The sequence below is a fragment of the Bos taurus genome, chromosome 8 (genome assembly GCF_002263795.3).
Source record: "Bos taurus isolate L1 Dominette 01449 registration number 42190680 breed Hereford chromosome 8, ARS-UCD2.0, whole genome shotgun sequence".
NCBI classification, from domain to species: Eukaryota; Metazoa; Chordata; class Mammalia; order Artiodactyla; family Bovidae; genus Bos; species Bos taurus.
Window position 1 is genome coordinate 25,166,782 of NC_037335.1, and position 22,256 is coordinate 25,189,037.

A 22,256-nucleotide genomic window follows, 5' to 3' on the forward strand; every position below is an offset into this window, starting at 1 on the left:
AATCTCTAAATGTGTATATGTTTCTCCTTCAATAAACATTATTAACTAGCAGTCAAACACAGACATGCTAGACAGATTCCTTTTTATTATTTTTTTGATTACCATTTGATTTAAATAGGTGTCTTTTAGTTCACTTTCCCCACGTTAATGAGGCACAGGTACGGAAACAAAATACTTAGAATAATTCTAAAACTAAGATTCTAAATTTTAAGTGACTTCAAGCCTCCTGCATTTTGTATGCTCTTCAGTTCAGTTCAGTCGCTCAGTCGTGTCTGACTCTTTGCGACCCCATGAATTGCAGCATGCCAGGCCTCCCTGTCCATCACCATCTCCTGGAGTTCACTCAAACTCACGTCCATTGAGTTGGTGATGCCATCCAGCCATCTCATCCTCTGTCATCCCCTTTTCCTCCTGCGCCCAATCCCTCCCAGCATCAGAGTCTTTTCCAGTGAGTCAACTCTTTTCATGAGGTGGCCAAGAGTCAGCTTTAGCATCATTTCTTCCAAAGAACACCCAGGGCTTATCTCCTTTAAAATGGACTGGTTGGATCTCCTTGCAGTTCAAGGGATTCTCAAGAGTCTTCTCCAACACCATAGTTCAAAAGCATCAATTCTTCGGCACTCAGCTTTCTTCACAGTCCAACTCTCACATCCATACATGACCACTGGAAAAACCATAGCCTTGACTAGACAGACCTTTGTTGGCAAAGTAATGGCTCTGCTTTTCAATATGCTATCTAGGTTGGTCATAACTTTTCACCAAGGAGTAAGCATCTTTTAATTTCATGGCTGCAGTCACCATCTGCAGTGATTTTTGAGCCCAAAAAATAAAGTCTGACACTGTTTCCACTGTTTCCCCATCTATTTCCCATGAAGTGATGGGACCAGATGCCATGATCTTCATTTTCTGAATGTTGAGCTTTAAGCCAACTTTTTCACTCTCCTCTTTTACTTTCATCAAGAGGCCTTTTAGTTCCTCTTCACTTTCTGCCATAAGGGTGGTGTCATCTGCATATCTGAGGTTATTGATATTTCTCCCGGCAATCTTGATTCCAGCTTGTGCTTCTTCCAGCCCAGTGTTTCTCATGATGTATTCTGCATATAAGTTAAATAAGCAGGGTGACAATATACAGCCTTGACGTACTCCTTTTCCTATTTGGAACCAGTCTGTTGTTCCATGTCCAGTTCCATGTTGCTTCCTGACCTGCATATAGGTTTCTCAAGAGGTAGGTCAGGTGGTCTGGTATGCCCATCTCTTTCAGAATTTTCCACAGTTTATTGTGATCCACATAGTCAAAGGCTTTGGCATAGTCAATAAAGCAGAAATAGATGTTTTTCTGGAACTCTTTTGCTTTTTCCATGATCCAGCGGATGTTGGCAATTTGATCTCTGGTTTCTCTGCCTTTTCTAAAACCAGCTTGAATATCTGGAAGTTCTTGGTTCACCTATTGCTGAAGCCTGGCTTGGAGAATTTTGAGCATTACTTTACTAGTGTGGGAAATGAGTGCAATTGTGCGGTAGTTTGAGCATTCTTTGGCATTGCCTTTCTTTGGGGTTGGAATGAAAACTGACGTTTTCCAGTCCTGTGGCCACTGCTCTTAGTAAGTTATAATAAACTAAAACACCATTGAGTTCAGTTCAGTCGTGCCGTCGTGTCTGACTCTTTGTGACCCCATGGACTGCAGCATGCCAGGTTTCCCTGTCCATCACCAACCCCCGGAACTTGCTCAAACTCGTGTCCATCGAATTGGTGATGCCATCCAGCCATCTCATCCTCTGTCGTCCCCTTCTCCTCCTGCCTTCAATCTTTCCAAGCATCAGGGTCTTTTCAGTTCTTTGCATCAGGTGGCCGAAGTACTGGAGTTTCAGCTTCCGCATCAGTCCTTCCAGTGAATATTCAGGACTGATTTCCTTTAGGATTGACTGGTTTGATCTCCTTGCCATGCAAGGGACTCTCAAGAGTCTTCTCCACCACCACAGATCAAAAAACACCATAACCAGAGTCAAAACTTAAATGCGAAATTATGCTATTGGCAGTTTGCTCTGCAGTAATTTTCTGTTCATAGATGGTCTGGACTACTTGTGAAAGAATTTTATTTTTGTTTTTAGATATGGATGTGATGTTGATTTTCTAAGTACCTAAAGAAATATAATGAAATATTCAGTGAGGACCTGGTATTGAAGAAACTAAAGTTATTGGGCTTGCTAATTTTACCCTCTTATCACAGTTGTTCTTAAAGCATGCCTCTTAGAGGGAAATAGTTGGTGCTCCCAGTCTCAGTTATTTTTTCATGTCTTTTCTTGAGAGAACAAATTAATTTTGATTAACATCTCTTGCTGGACTAAAAATTAATGGAGTTAGTAGATTAATTCACAAATCTGATTTTATTTTTGAACAACATGAACCTTAAGATTCTTTCTTGAGGTAGAATTTTGTACTAAGATATACTATCAGAATTCTACAGGAGCCAGACACTTAGCTCTTAAAAATTTAATTCAAATAGAATTCTCTTAAAATTGGAAAAATTTGTTTTAAATAATTTCAGTTCCTCATTTATCCTCTTTCAAGCTCCTGGAGCTTTTAACTGTCTTTTGATGCTTAATTTTACTTATAGGTTGGGATATTAAAAGAAGGTAGAGGAAGGCTTTTGGTGATGAAGGATAAATGCTTAATGGGAAATGAAAATTTATTACTGTTTAATAGAAGAGTAGAAGAGAGGTGAAGAGTTGAATTACTGAGATGTAGAAGTAAAATTTCTTCTCAGAATTGTTTATTAAAAAAGTATTTTGTAATACAATGTTTCATGTGTAATGTGGGTAGATTGCACTTAAAGAAATACCCCTTTTTGGCATATAGTACAGCTGTTACACTAAATATTTATAGAGGCATCATCTTACATCAGTGTCACTGTAGTTAATTGGGAAATTCATATGTGAAAATGGTTAAGCTATTCAGTTAAAAAACATGAAATGAATGTAGTTTTTAGAGTAAGTGTGTTGTTTGACTTTTCACAAGTACTAAAATATAAGGAGTCTTCTCCATAAATCTCCTGGCTTGGTTTTGATCAGAGTGATGGAGGCTTCACTATACCTACAATCAATTCAATTGGTGATGCCTTTGCTGCACACTGTGCATAGTACCTTTCTTTGCAGTGGTTTCTGGAAAGGAGGGTTCCATGATATTTCTAGTGGTGGTGATGCAGTTCTTCTAGACCTTTACACTCTAGAGTTTCTCCTTTATTGCATTTCAAAGATAGGGCAGTGTGATATTGCATGCATTCCAAATAAACATCCTTAGACTTAGAAATTGAATTCTAATCTCATTTTATTATTTCCTTCTTCTTTAATTATTTCTTTGTTAGTTGTAGACATATTGTAATAACAACAACAAATGAAAAATTTAAAAAACTAGCTAAAATTTCTAACAAATCACTTTTCAGATTCTTTCCCAAGTACTTTTTAGACTTTACTTATAATTTTAGTTCTAATCAAAGCATGAATATAGTCTTGTATTCTAAAATACAAAATTTTCTCAGCATTATCATAGCATAAATACATTTTTTTAAGTTTGTGTATGTGTTTAACATTATAGAACCACTTAAAATAGCTGTGTAATATTTTATTTTTAGACTTTAGGTTTTCCTTAAAATTTTACTATAGAAAGCATGTCTTTTTTCTTTTGGAAATGTTTTTAGGGTAAATTTCCACAATAGGATCAGTACCCTTTTTATCTGGATTTCTTGGGCCTCAGTTTTGGCATGGCAAGTGGGTAGAGAGTAAGGACTGAGCCAGGGCTCGCTCAATTCAGTTTAAAGTTGAATCAAGATATTAGCAAGACTAACAGCATGTTGCCACTTCCGAAATGAGAGAGAAGAGGTATAGAATGTGGTTTCATTTTTCTCTCTTATGAGACTCTGCAAGAATGATTCAAATAGAAAAATTTGGTGGCATCTATTAGAACCTCATCTTCAAGTGGCATTTATTCATTGATCAATCCATCCATTAATCAGTTACATATATGTGTTGTACTACCAAGTGCCAGGCACTGTTAGGACTTGGGAATAGCCTTTGGTAAGACATAGTCTTCGTCCTTAAGGAGCTCACTAGTCTTTTGGTGGCATCTTAGTGGTGTTTGTCCATAACTTGCTGGCCCTGCTTTAAAGGGCTTTCTGATCATTTTCATGTCAAGTTTGGTGAAGAATTTGGATGAAGTCACGCTAAATAGTAATTATTCATCTTTTGCTCTAGATATCTAGATCATATCCTGTCAAGACAAAGTTGAGGCTTGAGCAATTTCAGTGATTTTTGAATTATGTTTGGAAGGTAGATTTCAAGAAGAGCACATTTGAAAAAGTTTGAAAAGAATATTTGCTATTATGTAAAATATTTGCAAAGCTGTTTGTACTTTTCTATGAACAGAAAGGAAAAAATCGGTATGCTTGATGTTGAAAGTGGTAATCCTACCTTTCACTTTACCTGTGAGGCTTTTGGTCAGTGAGCAGACCCAATCCATGATTGAATTTGAAAGCACTTTCAAGATGAAGATAAATGATTAAAGTTATCATTACTTTGAAGGCTTAAAAAATATTTAATACCCTCTTTTGTAATTATAGTGAAAAGATGTGTAAGGTTTTCATGTTTACCAAAAGGGGCAAGAGAATCTAAGAGATTAAGGAACACTATGTGTAGAATGCGTGCTTGAATGCTTAGTCGCTTCAGTCGTGTCCGACTCTGCAACCCTATGAGCCATGACCTGTCAGGTTCCTCCGTCCATGGGATTCTCCAGGCAAGAATACAGGAGTGGTTTGCCACTTCCTTCTCCAAATCTGACCTGAGACAAGCCAAAACGTGTAGAATAGGACTTCCCAAGTGGCTCGGTGGTAAAGAACTCACCTGCCAATGCAGGAGACAAGAGATGCTGGTTCGATCCCTGGGTTGGTAAGATCCCCTGGAGGAGGGCATGGCAACCCACTCCAGTATTCTTGCCTGGAGAATCCCGTGGATAGAGGAGCCTGGCGGGCTACAGTCCACGGGGTCACAGAGTTGGATCCAGTTGAAGTAACTTAGCATGCGCACAGTGTAGAATGTCACAAATTAAAGTTTTATGACTTTACTATAATATATTGGCCATAAAAAATTCAGCGTAAGAGAAATTGCTTTTGGACCTGAAATATCCAAAGAAGCTTACAGTTGCTGCTACAATGCTTCTGTTATCTGAAGCCTGAAAGAAAGTGAAAGTGAAGTTGCTCAGTCGTGTCTGATTCTTTGCTACCCCATGAACTGTAGCCTATTAGGCTGCTCAGTCCATGGAATTTTCCAGGCAAGAGTATTGGAGTGGGTTGCCGTTTCCTTCTCCACGGAATCTTCTGGCAATAATGTGATTATTATTAGTTAACTGAATTTGTTTTTACCCTGTACTCAAGTTTCTGAGTGTTCATCAAGTCATCTAACCTGTGTAAAAAATGCTGTTGACTTAAAATACATAGTGGGTAAGGAAAATATTCAAATATGGGAGGCTGATACACAAATTGGGCTGAAGTACTGCTCTAATTGTCACTATACCTCCCTAGAATAATACACTGCCTTTTGATGACCGGGACGAATTGAGAGAAATCGTAACGGACAGATACGGGGCAGACAGTTTCTTTACAATATTTAGATATATCAAGTGAATGGAATTCTTTCTTATTCATAACTTGGATTTAATAATATTTTTCCTTTTAGCCCTGCTTCTTTCCCGTTACAGCCAGTTCCACCATTAGGTGGAGACATTGTTACATTACTTGAAAAGGTACGTTTTAAAACAATTTAAAATTAATTCTGACCATAATTATTTATGATAAAATATTCTTTACTTTTGTTGATATCTCAAATTAAATTTGTTTTCACACTTCCCTGTTTGTGAACATTATGTACCACTCCTATTTATACATTTTTTACTACTTCTAAATGGGAATATTGGAATTTTTAAATTGTGTCAGTGAACATAGTTTTTATAGTAATGTTAACAACTTTTTATAGGTTCATGATAACTCTAGAACCTCTAATAAAGATCGGGTACCATTATTAAGTTTTTAACATTATACATCTATCTTTTTCAGGACACGAAGTTGGTAACTCTTAGAGAGAAAAATGAAACAGTTCCTAAGAAAACACCAGAATTTAATGTAGAAAACTCTTCATCATCAAATATTGTAAAGAATACAGATAGTAGTGCGTGTGGAGGGTCTCTGCCAGCTAAAAAAAGCAATCCATTCCAGAAGGAGCAAGATCATCTGGTAGAAGAGGTTAGAAAAATATTGTAATAAGTATACTGAAATATGTTATTTTCTTGATGGTTTGGGGTTATAAGTGAAGTATAGTTAATTATTGATTAACTAGGGTATTTTTGGAAAGGAGGTCACAGATAATAAAAAAAGCAAAGTTTATCCTCCCCTAAAGTAGGAAAGATATAATGAAGTAAACTTACTTAAGATTACATCCATGGTTTAGAACCCATGTCCCATTCTATAACTATCCAAGAGTGTAAAAATAATACATGTATAATATTTTTTGAATTAATCATTATATAAATTGTTGGATAGATAACACCCAATCATTATACTTTATTAAAATACTCTGTTATCTATTTCTTAGCTGAGCTTCCTCTGTTTTTGAATTTTAGAACAAAGGCTATATAATATATATTATCACTAAGCAAAAGTTTTGTTCTGCTTTTTAAATATTTCAGAAGTGAATAAATGCATGATTGTTTATGATCTTGGTTTTCTTAACCAGCTCTGTTCCTAATACTTTTCTACTTTTCACTGGTAAGTGACCGTATACTACTACTAATGCTGAGTATTAGAACTCAGTTTACATAAATTAAATGGCTAGGCTATTCTTTAATGTTATTTTTATTACATATTTCCCATTGTTTGAATTTGGATAAACAGCCAGAAAGTATATCAGCTGTTTTACATTCCTGAGCAACTGAAAGAAAATTTTGGTTTAGTGCATATTGATTCATTCATTGTTTCGTGGTCTCTTAAGTATTTTTAAATCTCTAAAATTTTTTGTTTCTCTGTATTAGCTGATTGACTCTGTACTAAAGAAAAGATGGTTAGTCATTCTTTTTTTCTTTCCTGATATGGGAGGAAAGGCACATTTTTTGGCTAAAAGAATTGATAGTAGCAGTGGTATGAGAAGGGATGGAAGAGGAGAGTCCTAACATCTCATAAAGGTCTGAAAAGTGAAATTAATTCTAATAGTGTTTATGACAGGGCTTCCCTGGTGTCTCAGTGGTAAAGAATCTGCCTCCTGATGCAGGAGACTTGGGTTCAATCTCTGGATTGGGAAGATCCTCTGAAGAAGAAAATGACAACCCACTCCAGTATTCTTGCTCGGGAAATCCCACGGATAGAAGAGCCTGGTGGGCTACAGTCTGTGGGGTTGCAAATGAATCAGACACAACTTAGTGACTAAACAACAACAATAGTGGTGTTTATGACAAGGAATATTTAGTGTTAGAATTCTGAGAAGCCATCTCTTTTCATGGAGGAGGGTGAACTGGAGTCAGTTTGATTATGGTTGTAGGCAGTTTCTTTTTTAGGAATCTCAGGGCACAGAGATTTTAATTTACTTATTTTTGTTTCCTGGTTTTATTAAAATTTAGTATAGAATGCTATTTTCATATCGTATGCTTTTCTCTATTTTAAAAATATATTCCTATGTTTTGTTCACTAATTTATGAGAAAGAAGTATGTTGTCACCATAATGTACTCTATTAATAGAGGTGCTACTGTTCAGTGGACTTTAAGAAGAACCTGTATGCTTTAGAACTGGTCATTTTAGCAGATATGGAATTGTGAAGCTCATAAGTGTGGCATATAGCTCAGATCACTGTAGTCAGAACTATCTATGTCTAAATCTTTCCAGGTATAAAGATTTATCTTTTTCTCTATGTAACAGGATATTCATTTAAGATAAGAAGGGAGGAAATGGGTTTGGGGTTTGATTTCACCTTATAGGATTGTGCCTCTATAGTCTGTATGAAGTGTCTGGGAGCTACATTATTGAGCTTATTTTTGTGCATGTTGCTGTTATTATGGCTTTTGTTGTAGTCTACCAATGGGCTTTATATTTTTGATTTTATTTTCTGTTTTAGGTCGCAAGGGCAGTTTTATCTAATTCACCACAGCTCTCTGAAGAAAAAGAAGTAAAATTAGAGGAACTAATTGACTCTCTAATTTCTAACCCATTCTTAACAAGGAGTCAAATTCCCCGAACTCCAGAAAACTTGAGTAAGTTAATAATGCTTTTGGTCACTTTTCTTTCTTAGACATACTACAGTTAGAACCATGGTCTGACAGATCTTCTGAAATTCATTTTAAAATTGTTTTCTGTATCTTTCAGTTTAGTGGCATTGGCTCTATTTGTTTTGATGTGGGGGACTTTTACTGAAATACTGTGAGCACTGTCACTCATATGGCAGTCCTTCAGCAGTATTATTTTGCCCTGATGACTATACAGTTTTGTGTTTGTTGTTTTACTTGGCTTTTTCCTGGAAAATATTTTAGTTGATTACTTAATAAAATCCTCTGCCTCCACATCTGATTTGTGATCAACATTTATAGAGTTGTTGTTTAGTTCCTAAGTGGTGTCTGACTCTTTTGTGTGACCCCATGGACTGTTGCCTGCTAGGCTCCTCTGTCTATGGGATCTCCCATAGAGGCAAGGATACTGTAGTAGGTTGCCATTTCCTTCTCCAGGAGATCTCCTTGACCTGGGATCAAACCCATGTCTCCTGCATTGGCAGGAAGATTCTTTACCACTGAGCCACCTGGGAAGCCCACTTATAGAGTATGGAGGCCATATTCTTCTAGTCAACAACCAGCAGCATCAGCCAAAAACTGTGTGTACAGAGATCTCATCTATTGCTCCCAAGCTTGTCAGACTCTCCAGTAGTTTCTCCTTACAACCTGTATCACATAGGCAAAGTTCTGATATTCTTGTCCTCATGTAGGCACATCATCCTGGGTGAGTGAGTAAGTGTAATTTCCATTATACTACTAGAAATGACATATTGAAAGTTAAATGGATTCAGTTCAGGTTGAACCTAGCCACTGTATAGGTTGGTGTTTGGCAAACTACATCTTGTGAACCACATCCGCCCACTGTATGTTTTTATAAATAAAGTTGTTTTGAACACAACCTTGTTCATTTGTAGGGCTTCCCTGGTGGCTCAGAGGTTAACGCGTCTGCCTGCAATGCGGGAGACCTGGGTTGGGAAGATCCCTTGGAGAAGGAAATGGCAACCCACTCCAGTATTCTTGCCTGGAGAATCCCATGGACTACATGGGATTCTGTAGCCTGGTGGGCTACAATCCATGGGGTTGCAAAAAGTCAGACATGACTGAACGGCTTCACTTTCTTTCTTTGTTCATTTGTCAGCATATCTTTTATGGCTGCTTTCGCACAACAGTGACAGAACTGAACAGTTGCCACAGACAAGATGGTGTGCAAAACCTGATGTATTACTATTTGGCCCTTTATAGAAAAAGTTTGCTGAACCCTGGCCTAGATGGACAAGAAAATATCTTTTAAACACATGTAATTTGTATGTGCTGTGTGAAAGTATATGCATATTTCAGGAACAGCTTTTGTTTGTTGTGTGATCATTTGGAGATGTGGTTCTTTGATGTTGTTGGACTTTGGTATATTGTGGAGCCTTGTCATTCAGCTGGCATACCTATGAACATATACTGAGTCAGCAGCTTTATCTTGAGCACGAGAAATGAAATGTTTAATTGCATGTTCTGTTTGGGAATTTATTAGCAACTTATGTTATTTCCCTCTTCATTTAATTAGTAAGTGAAATTCGGAGCTCATGGAGAAAAGCTGTTGATACAGAAGATAACAGAAGTACAGAACCAATTCAAGTGGATACTGAACGTAGAGAAGAATTGCCAGAATCCTTACCTGTGGTGCATAATCAAAAAGAGTTTAGCATGGCCAGTTTCTTGTCAGCAGCCACTGTGTCCAATTCTAGTCATTCTCATCTGCCTGAAGAGAAAGTTGTTTCAGATTGCCTCGAGTGTGTGCCTCAGAAACCCGTGGTGACCACTTGCATAGGTGAACCAACAACACAAAATCCATCAGATTTGTTAAATAAGGACATAATTTGTATGCAAGATTTGGACTGTACAACTTTACAGAACAAACTTTTAGAAACTAGCCAAATAGAGACATTTTCCCCTGCTGTAGGCAATAGAAGAAATGTGTTAGGTAGCAGTGAAGAAGATAATATTAAAATATCAGACCAATCAAAAGCTTCTTACAAAGACTTTTCCATGTATAACAGTATGTTATGGAACTGTTTTCAGGTATCAAGTGAAATTAGTTCCAGTTTTAAAGATGGTGATTTTGGCATATTACATGAAACTCTTCCAGAAGTTGGTCACATAAGTCTTATTAGCCCCAGTAGTACAGAGGCCACTTTTAACCTGGAACCAAATAGTCCTATGCACAGTGGCATTTTCACAGAAGATGTTGTGGGAGAAAAACAGACTACTCCAGAATCAGACTTCAATTTACAGGCTACTTGCAGTGGATATGAGGCTCTGAAGAAATCTCCATCCAAGCAAAGGGAAGAAATTTACCTCTCTAATCCTGAAATACTTGAAAGACACAAACCAGAATTGAGCCTTACTCCACAAAAGATGCAGACTGATGATATGCTTAATTTTTTGGGCATTCATGATTTGCATATTGACTATACAAAACCATCTTCACGCATGTCCCTTGGTGAAAGAAAACGGTCTCTTTCACCACTAATTAAGTTTTCTCCAGTGGAACAAAGATTGAAGACCACAATACCATGTAGCCTTGGAGAACTTCTATCTAATTTAACAGGTAAGATTTAACTAGACGTGGGCATATTGACCTGTGGAAAGTTTTCTCTCAACTTCTCGTAAAAATAGTATTCAGTGACTGTTACATGATCTTGTTAATGAGACAGAATATATTCCTTATTCCTTCAGTCAGGATGAGAAAAGTGAATCCATCATTTTTATGGGTACTTTCAGAATCTCTTGTGATGAGATGATGTATATAACTTACAACTGGTATGGGACAGGGGTGGAAAACAAAATCAAAATCCTGGAACCTGTTGCTTTTGTAATACAAACTACTGAAAACAGATCTTGTCAAAATCTTCACTAATGGAAGATGGTTCTAAAAACGTTAAGAAATATCTCAAAACTTATAGTATCTATGATTTGCTTTGAAGTAATTTGATGGGGGTGTGGTGACAAGATGGGTCAGTGTACTACTTTCCTAGGGCTGCCATAACAAAGTACCACAAACTTGGTGGCTTAAGACAACAGAAATTTTTTTGTTTCTGGAGGAAACAAGTTTTGGAGGGTAGTACTCAGGCTCACAGTGTTGGCATGACCATGTTCCCTCTGAAATCACAGAGGATGATCCTTGACTTTTCTAGCTTCTGATACTCCCAGGTGTTCTTTAGCTTGTGGCAGCGTAGTTCATCTCTGCCTCCACCTGCACATGGCATTCTCCCCTTGTGTTCTATGTACCTTCCTATAAGGATACTCGTCGTATAGACTGACAGCCCATTGTGCTCCCATCCTACTCTTAACTGAATATGTCTGCAGTGACCCTATTTCCAAATAAAGCCATATTCTGAAGTACAGGGGTTAGAACTTTAACATCAGGTACAGAACATGTACTTTAACATGAGGTACAGAAGTTAGAACTTCTTTTGGAAGGGACACAGTTCAACTTGTAACAATTAGTATTAATAATTATTGAAGCTGAATGGCAGATAAGTTTGGCTCATCATAAAAAGTTAAAAACAATTGCTCTTGGAACTGTATTCAATATCTTATAATAACCTATAATGGAAAATAATGGAAAAATATGTAATATAGTATAAAATATGTATAATGTATATGTTAAAAAATATAAAATCAATATAATATAGGTAGTAAGAAATATATAAATCACTTTGTCCATCTAAATCTAATACAATATTGTAAATCACCTGTACTTCAACAAAACAAACACTGCTCTTAAAGCATGCTAGAACAGATATAGATCTGGTAATACAGATTATAAATCATTCTGATTTGCCCATGATAATTAAACACTGGTGTGTTAAAAAGTATTCTAGGACAGATGTACCTCTGGCAAAGAGGTACCTCAGTGAGAATAACGGTAATTTTATCACATTTACGTATTTGCCTGTGAACTTTTTCTGAAGACTGAAGTTTGCTATTACATGGAATTTGACATACTTTTTCTTTATAATGTTTATCCTTTTTTTTCTCTTTTTAAAATCAATTTTACAGAAGAAGAAATCTTGAATAAGAGCCTTGATGCAGAAGTATCTCCATCTGACTCAACAAGATGAAGCAGTAGCCCAGTCAGTTTAACTGTGATGCACTTAATTTGAAGCAGTGACATAAAATAAAAACTAATTTGCAGTTTAAATACACATGGGAAGTGTAACTGTTTTTCAAAGTCTAAAAAAGTCTTAAATAATGCCTGTTAGCCTTTTCTACTGTTTTTAGGTAAGGAGAATATGTTTGGATTTTCTTGCTTTGTATGGATAGGGGGTTGAACTGTGAAGTATTGGAAAGCAACTGTGAAGCCATTTTGGTTTCTTTCTTGAGATTCTTTATCATTTGAGCTACCCAGGAAGCCAGAGTAATATTGTAAGCATGAAGTAAATGACAAGGTAGTAGGCTAATTTATTATGTCCTAATTCAGTTAATTAACATAAAGATGAGTAGTTTTTGATGTAATTTTATCAAGTGGTTTACTTAATAGCTATTAGATATATGATTTTTCTTTTTAGGGAAATAACTTCTATTAAGTGAGGAGAGTAATGTATTGTAAAAATGACAAAGTTTAAGTTTGGGAAAGCTCTAAAGAGGCTTAATGATTATTCAAGTAGGTTGGTCCTGAAAAATGATGTTTGATAGAATAAAGTGCCTGTGATGATAGTGAAGACTGGGGTAGAAAGAAAAAAGTGGAAGATGACTAGATATTTTTGAGGGACAATAACTATAAATCCATTCAGTGGATTGTATAGCAGTTTTATGTTTAGACTAATTTAGACTTTGAGAATTTAACTCTAGTGTTTTATTTGAACAGAAAAAAATAAATTAGTCTGTATTTTTTGTTGGAGGGGCACTACTTTTGGGGGAGCTAATTTGTATTGCTACTTTCCTCCTCAGAAACCATCAGTTCCCCAACTGCCTATAGAACAGCTTCAAATTAACTTGAAAAAACTGAATTTGGGGTTAAATAACTTGTTCAGTGTTACACAGCTAAGTCGGTGATGAAGCTAGGGTTTAACGCTATTTTCCTTCCTTAATAAACCAACAAGACCTCAGAACTAAAAGGCCAAGGTGTAGGATATGGCTGCAGGAGTGGGCTTTCTGGACTCTAAATGGGAGTCAGATGTGAGGTCTCTTGTATAGTGTCCTGCCTGATTTAGTCAGGCCTCCCAGCCAAGAGAAAGGCTTGTCTTTAGCATTCAGGTGAATACATGCCATTACCCTCTGTGAACCAGGAGGTTAAGTACATGCTGGAAGGGTTATAGCACCTACAGCACCCCTGTGTCTAATGCCAGCTCTTAACCATCGCAGCTTTGTCCATTTGCCAAGAAACTGGCCAGAAGAGGAGAAAAGTTGAAGGAGAGAGTTCTGGAAGTAGATGGGCTTAATAGTTCATCTTTCATGACTCATTTTGGCTTATTTTCTTTTGTGTTGCTTGTTTGATCCAAGTTTGAAGGCCAGGCATGTGTGTGTGGGTGTGTGTGAGAAAAGACATAAGAAAAACACATATAATTACTCTATTAGCAGTGGAAAAGAAAGTGGAAGAGAAAAGCTTCTCCTCAGGTGGCATATTCTTTTATTAGTTAATAGAACAAATAGGGATTCTGCAGGTCTACAAGGAAACTGTTCTTTAGTCTTAAGAAACCCAGTACTGGTAAGCTCAAAATTAATATGTTAAGGAGAAGGTGCAGCTCTCATACTAGCATCTACAAATTGCCAGGGCCATTCCTAGATACTTAATATGTGTGCATGTTAAGTTGCTTCAGTCATATCCAACTCCTGGTGACCCCATGGACTGTAGCCCACCAGGCTTCTCTGTCCATGGGATTCTCCAGGCAGGAATACTGGAGTGGATTGCCATTCCCTCCTCCAGGGGATCTTCCCCACCCAGGGATTGAACCCGAGTCTCTCACGTCTCCTGGATTGGCAAGTGGGTTCTTTACCACTAGCACCACTTGGGAAACCCATATACTTAATAATATGTATTAGATACTTAATAATACAAATTTTATCAATTAATTCTTAAACCTCTGTAAGATAGTGATATTGTACCTATTTTATAGATAATGATACCAAAGCTAGGGACCTTCTTTAAATGACTTGTCTAAGATGGACTCAAGAAATTACCTGGGATACATCTTAAAAAATGTGGATTCTGTAGGTCTAAAATGAGGATTAGAAATTTCTACTTTTAAATATGCTTCCCTGGTAATTGTTAGGCTTAATAAGAAACTTGAGAGTCAGTGCCAGGGGATATAATTTGCCTTTAGTCCTGGGGTTTCTTAAAGAAGCTAGGTACACTATTCACACCATACTGCTTTATAGATCTTAGCTGTTTGATAAGGAAACTGTTTGGCAGAAAGTGAAAAACTAAAGAGCCTCTTGATGAAAGTGAAAGAGGAGAGTGAAAAAGTTGGCTTAAAACTCAGCATTCAGAAAACTAAGATCATGGCATCTGGTCCCATCACTTCATGGCAAATAAATGGGGAAACAATGGAAACAGTGACCGACTTTATTTTTTTGGGCTCCAGAATCACTGCAGATGGTGACTGCAGCCATGAAATTAAAAGATGCTTGCTCCTTGGAAGAAAAGTTATGACCAACCTAGATAGCATATTAAAAAGCATACTACTTTGCCAACAAAGGTCTGTCTAGTCAAAGCTATGGTTTTTCCAGTGGTCATGGATGGATGTGAGAGTTGGACTGTGAAGAAAGCTGAGTGCCGAAGAATTGATGCTTTTGAACTGTGGTGTTGGAGAAGACTCTTGAGAGTGCCTTGGACTGCAAGGAGATCCAGCCAGTCCATCCTAAAAGATCAGTCCTGAATATTCATTGGAAGGACTTGATGCTAAGCTGAAACTCCAGTACTTTGGCCGCCTGATGTGAAGAGCTGACTCATTGGAACAGATCCTGATTCTGGGAAAGATTGAAGGTGGGAGGAGATGGGGATGACAGAGGATGAGGTGGTTGGATGGCATCACCGACTCAATGAACATGAGTTTGAGTAGGCTCCTAGAGCTGGTGATGGACAGGGAAGCCTGGCGTGCTGCATGCAGTCTTTGAGATTGCAAAGGCTCGGACACGACTGCGTGACTGAACTGAACTGAACTGAATGGAAGCTGAAGCTTACAATAAGTGTAGGCCCTCAATTGCTGAGAATCTGAAGATCAAAATATCTCTAGATATTAATGGATTTACAAAAACCACATTGTTAAATGAGTCATACCTGGGATAGGCTGAGAGTTTTTGGCATTCTTCCCTGTCCTTTGTATGCTAGTTGTATAAACAAAAGTATATTAAATCTGTCACTTTCTTGTAAACCATTTTGATTATGACTTATTGCTTTTAGTCTCTTCCTTGTTTGTTATTGCCTGCATACATGCCTTTTGTCCTTAAGGGACTGCTTTGATCATACCATTTTGTTTAAAATGGAAAAACCACTGGAAAAACCATTAAAATGGTAATTCTAGAATTGGGTTAAAATTTAAAGGCATACAAGGTTCCCTCCATAGATTCATCTATTCCCCCTTCCACCATGGTCTCCCCTCTTTTTTTTTTTTTTTTACTAAAGTGCTTTGGTCAGCATGTGTCTTTAAAAATCTTAATTCACAATTTTGAACCTGGAACATCCTAGTTTCATCTCCCAGCTTATCACAATTATATTTGTCCTTTAGAAAGTGAAAGTCTCTTAGTCTTGTCTGACTCTTTGTGACCCCATGGACTATACAGTCCATGGAATTCTCCAGGCCAGTATACCGAAGTAGGTAGCTGTCCTTCTCCAGGGGATCTTCCCAACCCAGGGATTGGACCCAGGTCTCCCTCACTGCAGGCGGATTCTTTACCAGCTGAGCCACCAGGGAAGCCCTTTGTCCTTTAAGGTTCAGAACAAATCTCACATTCACCTTAAAGTCTCTTTCCTTATCCATTTTCCTGTCCCTTCTCTAAAATTCCCTATGCTGCTGCTGCTGCCGCCAAGTCGCTTCAGTCGTGTCCGACTCTGTGCGACCCCATAGACGGCAGCCCACCAGGCTCCCCCATCCCTGGGATTCTCCAGGCAAGAACACTGGAGTGGGTTGCCATTTCCGTCTCCAATGCATGAAAGTGAAAAGTGAAGTCGCTCAGTCCTGTCCGGCTCTCAGCGACCCCATGGACTGCAGCCCACCAGGCTCCTCTGTCCATGGGATTTTCCAGGCAAGAGTCCTGGAGTGGGGTGCCATTGCCTTCTCCAAAATCCCCTATAGCTTATGCTAATCTTTGTTCACTTAGTATTTTTCATTTATTGCTTTTATCATGTTTTTTCATGGTTGTGATTTCTCCAGTTGTATTGATTAAATACACATATACCTATGTAGATGTGTGTGTGGGGTGTGACCATACATCTTTCTTAGCTGATACGTAAGTATTGGAATTGTTTCCTTTGCCTTCTGTATGATGGAATTAAAGTAATGGTAAAGAGGGAGGGCTACTTTATTGCTATAAGAGTACTTTTTCTCATTACAACAGAATGTACTTTTATTCACTATTCATAAGATGAAGGTGTATAAACTGACTTTTGTATTAGTATGAAACTTCAGATAATGCCTGTTGCTGCTAAGTCACTTCAGTCGTGTCCAACTCTGTGCAACCCCATAGATGGCAGCCCACCAGGCTCCTCCGTCCCTGGGATTCTCCAGGCAAGAACACTGGAGTGGGTTGCCATTTCCTTCTTCAATGCACACATGCATGCTAAGTCACTTCAGTCGTGTCCAACTCTGTGCGACCCCATAGACAGCACCCCACCAGGCTCCTCCGTCCCTGGGATTCTCCAGGTAAGAATACTGGAGTGGGTTGCCATTTCCTTCTCCAGTGCACACATGCATGCTAAGTCATTTCAGTTGTGTCTGACTCTGTGCAACCCCATAGACAGCACCCCACCAGGCTCCTCCACCCACAGGATTCTCCAGGCAAGAATACTGCCTATATGTCCTAATTGTTTTAAATGCTTAAAGAGGACAAGCAAAAAATATTGCTCAACGTGAAAACTGTTATCAAGTGGAATAAAAACTATATCATGTTAAAGAAAATCAATTTGGGGGAATTTAATTGAAAACAAAAATACAAGTATTTTGAAACCATTCTTTACCATGTATTTTGTAACCATGATCTTTGGAGTAAATTTTAATCCTTGAGAACTATATAAAAGGAATCACTATTTTTTCCCCTAAGTATACTAAAATAAAATTTAAGGACATTTTCCTTAATGTAAAAGTATTTGCTAAAGTAAAATTCTCTTTCACATTAAGTTGCCAATATATAGTTGATACACCTTTTTTCTTATGCACTGTCAATGTCAAAGCCACATCCTAAATTTAAAATATCTGTGAGTCCTCCATGGGACTATTTGTAAATGTTTTACATACTACAGTTTTGAATAAACATAGCACCTAGCTCTAGAGTATTAAATGTGGAATTTAAAATGACTTTTAAAAGTACATCTATACTATTAGTTTAATAATGTCTGAATAGCTTCTTGCCCTTCATAGGTAGGGACCCTGTTATCCACAGTTGCTGCTATAAAGGATTTAATAAATGTTAAATAACTTTATAAAGGTTTGGAAATTCCCTATCACTTACATTACATGTCTGTATATAGAGATAATGCCTCATTTGTAAAATGAGAGGTGAGAAGAGGTTTTGTCTCTAAGATATTTAGATTTCATTTAAAACAATATATGAGGCAGCTGAAACAGGGCATTTTAGGTCTTTTTTATTTCTCTATATCACATTGCTAACTCAAAACAGGAACCTTAGAATTCTTCCCTGAAAGTATGTAATCAAAGAATCGGATTGAAAATTATTCAATTTCCAGATAAATACAGATGGGAAAGTGATCTTGCCCAAGGCGAAACACTATTCTTCAAGAGAAGTCACTTAACTTACTAGGCTTCAGTTTACACAATCTATGAAATTTGGGAAATTATATGAAGGAATAATGTATGGCTAAAATGCTAGGATTTTTATGATTAACTTTTTTGTCAATGGAGGAAGTAGTGGCATGTAAGGGGCGAGGATCTGCAATTTCACTGCCTAAGTTGCAGCTGTATGACCTTAATAAGGTCATGGCAGTTTTCTCATCTTTTAACAGAGATAAAAGTAATCTGCCTTACAAATTATGGTTAGATAAGAAAATGCACATTAAGTCTTTAAGAATACCTGGGATTTAGTAGGTAGCTCCTATTTTGCCAGGCTTCACACATCCAGTAATTTGGCAGGGGGGGGAAAATGGTTCAGTAGGTAGTATTGGCAACTGACACATTAGTATGTGCCAGGCCCTATTCTAAATGCTTTCCATATTGTTTTAATCCAATGAAGCAGTGCTATTCTTATCCACATTTTACCAATGAGGGAACAAACAGTAAAATAAAGTACTTTGCTCAGTTCATGGAGATAGTAAGTGAAGGCACTAGAATACAAGTGCTAGAATACTAACTCAGCTCAGGTGATAAAGCTCCAGAGACCATTCTCTTAACCACACTGCTGCAGTTGCTAAGTAACATCCTTAAGGCGATGGGGGAGCCAAGATAACACAATCAAATTTACCAGTTAAGCAATACCTGTGGGCAGTCAGAATCTACAGCTTTAATATTAACCACCTTCAAATTATTTCAAATAAGACCATATTTTAAACTAACAGCAAATGTTTATTCATGATTGAAGCCAGAAGAATTTATAAACGCATTTTAATACCTTGCTGATAAAATAACATTACATCTTTGCAACCTTGTAAGGAATACAGAAGATATTGTAAAGGCTTTGTGTATCTACTATAACCAGGTAATCAGAACACACATACACACATACACCACCACCCACTTTAGTGTTACCCCATACCAACTTTTCAGAAAGGCCATCTTTAAAGCTCTACTGGATAACTGAGTAAATAGAGTCCAAAAGACTGGGGAGAAGGGAAGAAAGAGATGAAAATGATAAGCAGCACACATTTCAAAGCCCACTTATAAGCACACGACATTATGAATATTGAAAAAAAAGGGGTGGGGGGAAGGCAATTAAGCATTTTCAGAGAGCGTATTTTGGCAATATTCAACGCATAAGGAGGCTGTGCTTGGGACCATCCACTCTCTCCAGCTTCTCAAAGTGTTTCCTGGCATTGCGAATGTTGATCAGAGTAGCCGCAGAAGGGATCGACGGATCCGACATAACCACCATCACGTACGTGTTTGATGTGAAGATGTCGATGAAAGCAGCGAAGTTAGAATTCCTAACTTCCATGCTCTGGAAAGAAGCGGCCAATTTACTGCAGCTCAGCTTGAACTGCTTAATTATGTTGCTGATCTTCTCGAATCGGTGGACATCACGCTGCTCTTTGCACTGGTAATGGGAGATGACCAAGAACGTGGCTCTCTCGAACAGCAGAACTTCATCGGCCTCAATAATCTGGGCAAAATTCCTGAGATTCATCTCCAGCTGCTGGACATTTGGAATCAGCTGATAGACAATACTGGACCAGGCTTTGTAGAGCGTTTCATCCCAAATGGATGTTCGAAAACAAGCACACTCCAGCGGGCGAGACAAACGCCTCAGGTCTTCCTCTCGCTCTTTAAAAATCAGGTCACGCTGATCTTCCTGAACCAGATCCATCTTGTGCACCAAGCAGAAGATTTTGGCATCAGGAGAGTTCTGGAGGATGGCCTCCAGACACGACTGGTAATAATGCATGTCCTTTTCCAGTTCACGGCTCTCCACGTCGAACACATAAATCAGAACCTCGACATTACGGAAGATGTTGTCTCGCTGGCTGGTGAAGTAATTTTCCATGAAGGTGTCCTGACCGCCACAGTCCCACAGATTCAGCACTAGGTTGCCCAGGAATCGGACGTGGGAGTGCTCCACATCAATGGTGGCACCCAGGCGCCGGGTGTCGCGAGCGATGTAATTGGCAAAGATAATCGACCTCATGCTGGTCTTCCCCGACCCGCTCTTCCCCATTAACAGCACCTTTTTCTTCATGGCTGTATTTGGCATCACCCGCCGGAGCTGCCGCGGACTGGGCCTCTGGGCGCGGCCTAACTGCAGCGCAGACGGAGGGAGGGAGAAGCCGGGGATTTCCGGGGCTCAGCCGGCTGGCCCGCGCCTCTGTACAGCTGGGGAAGCCGAAGGGCCGAGCTCGGCTCTGGGAAGGGCCGCGTCCGGTGAGCTCTTTCCCTGGGGAGAGCGCCACGGGGCGGACGGCTGCAGCAGCTCCGCAGAAACGAGCGCCTTCCGGGGAGAGAAGACTCTGAGCCTCGGCAGCCACCCACTTCCGGCGGCGATCTCGCGAGAACCCGCGCTCTCGAGCGTCGCTGCCGGAAGAGCTTTGAAAAACCGCTCTATTAATGAGACCCAGTACAAACCACCCGAAGGAGAGATTGGAAGGGGAACACAGGACTCGGGTGTTCTGTTCTCCTATTTAAACTGAGCTTACGGTCGCAAAATTGTACGTGCGTGGGCAGTTGGGAGAATTGCTGCCACCTCGTGGCCGGAAAAAGCACAGCACCCCACTATGGGCGGTGTACTTTTGGGTGGTTTTAACCTCCTGGCAACCCAGTCCAGTACTGTTGCCTGGAAAATCCCATGGACAGAGGAGCCTGGTAGGCTGTAGTCCATGGGGTCGCAAAGAGTCGGACACGACTGAGCAACTTGACTAACCTCCCCTGGAGTAGGAAATGGCAACCCACTCCAGTATTCTTGCCTGGAAAGTCCCATGGACAGAGGAGCCTGGAGGGCTACACAGTCCTTGGGGTCGCAGAAGAGTCGGACGCGACTAATCGACTAAACAAAAACAATGTGGTGATAGCACCTTAAACCTACTCTCTTAGTAAATTTCCAGCATTCAATACAGTGCTGTTAGTCATCGTGTTGTAGGTTAGATCTCTAGACTTATTCTTCGTGCGTAACTGCAACTTTGTATCCTTTGACTATTATCTCCCCATCACCCTCGTTTCCCCTACCTGGTAATAATTATTCTTTCTGCTGCTATGTGTTTGACTTTTTTAGATTCTAAAGATAAGTGAGATCATGCAAAGTTTTTTTCTTTTTATGTCTGGGTTATTTCACTCAAGGCTGATGCCCTCCAGTTTCATCCCTGGTGTTGCAAATGACAGGATCTCCGTTTTAAAGATTGAGTAGTATTCCCGATGTATATATGTAAATCACCATTTCTTCTTTTTTTTCAACGTAAACATTTTTCTTTTGTTTTTATGTTTAAAACAACATATCTTCATTTTCTGAACCACCAAGAGTATTTTCTAACACCATATTCTACAAGTGGATATTGACATACATTTTAGTTAAAATATATCAACAAAAGAATTCCTGCTGGAAGTTGAACATTTTGGGGTTTTCAGTTCAGTCGCTCAGTCGTGTCGGACTCTTTGTGACCCCATAAACCGTGGCATGCCAGGCCTCCCTGTCCATCACCAACTTTTGGAGTTCACCTAAACCCATGTCCATTGAGTTGGTGATGCCATCCAACCATCTCATCCTCTGTTGTCCCCTTCTCCTCCTGCCCTCAATCTTTCCCAGCATCAGGGTCTTCTCAAATGAGTCAGCTCTTCACATCAGGTGGCCAAAGTATTGGAGTTTCAGTCCCACCAATGAACACCCAAGACTGATCTCCCTTAGGATGGACTGGTTGGATCTCCTTGCAGTCCAGGGGACTCTCAAGAGTCTTCTCCAACACCACAGTTCAAAAGCATCAATTCTTTGGCGCTCAGCTTTCTTCACAGTCCAACTCTCACATCCATACATGACCACTGGAAAAACCATAGCCTTGACTAGATGGACCTTTATTGGCAAAGTAATGTCTCTGCTTTTCAATATGCTGTCTAGGTTGGTCATAACTTTCCTTCCAAGGAGTAAGCGTCTTTTAATTTCATGG

General features: G+C 38.9%; 2 protein-coding genes and 1 non-coding gene across 5 annotated transcripts in view; 2 read left to right on the top strand and 1 right to left on the bottom strand.

Moving 5' to 3' along the window:
* The window catches only part of HAUS6 (HAUS augmin like complex subunit 6), a 44,428-nt gene extending 28,768 nt beyond the window's left edge, over positions 1–15,660 (top strand). For 2 of the 3 annotated variants that reach the window (XM_002689566.7, XM_005209913.5), the window contains 5 exons: positions 5,724–5,790; positions 6,101–6,286; positions 8,146–8,281; positions 9,849–10,892; positions 12,347–15,660. In XM_002689566.7, coding sequence (XP_002689612.3) covers positions 5,724–5,790; positions 6,101–6,286; positions 8,146–8,281; positions 9,849–10,892; positions 12,347–12,408 — 1,495 coding nt within the window. In that variant the 3' untranslated portion in view covers positions 12,409–15,660. The remainder of the gene's footprint in view (positions 1–5,723; positions 5,791–6,100; positions 6,287–8,145; positions 8,282–9,848; positions 10,893–12,346) is intronic. The other variant, XR_009495528.1, reaches the window with a different exon arrangement.
* Positions 5,509–5,642, top strand: LOC112447916 (small Cajal body-specific RNA 8). Its single transcript, XR_003036181.1, has one exon. It is a non-coding gene; the product is annotated as a small Cajal body-specific RNA 8 (non-coding RNA).
* Positions 15,661–18,999: 3,339 nt separating the features above from the next.
* Positions 19,000–20,586, bottom strand: RRAGA (Ras related GTP binding A). The gene has a single exon (NM_001035499.1). It carries the CDS (start codon positions 20,360–20,362, stop codon positions 19,421–19,423), a length of 942 nt encoding a protein of 313 aa, NP_001030576.1. The 5' UTR covers positions 20,363–20,586; the 3' UTR covers positions 19,000–19,420.
* Positions 20,587–22,256: the final 1,670 nt, after the last annotated feature.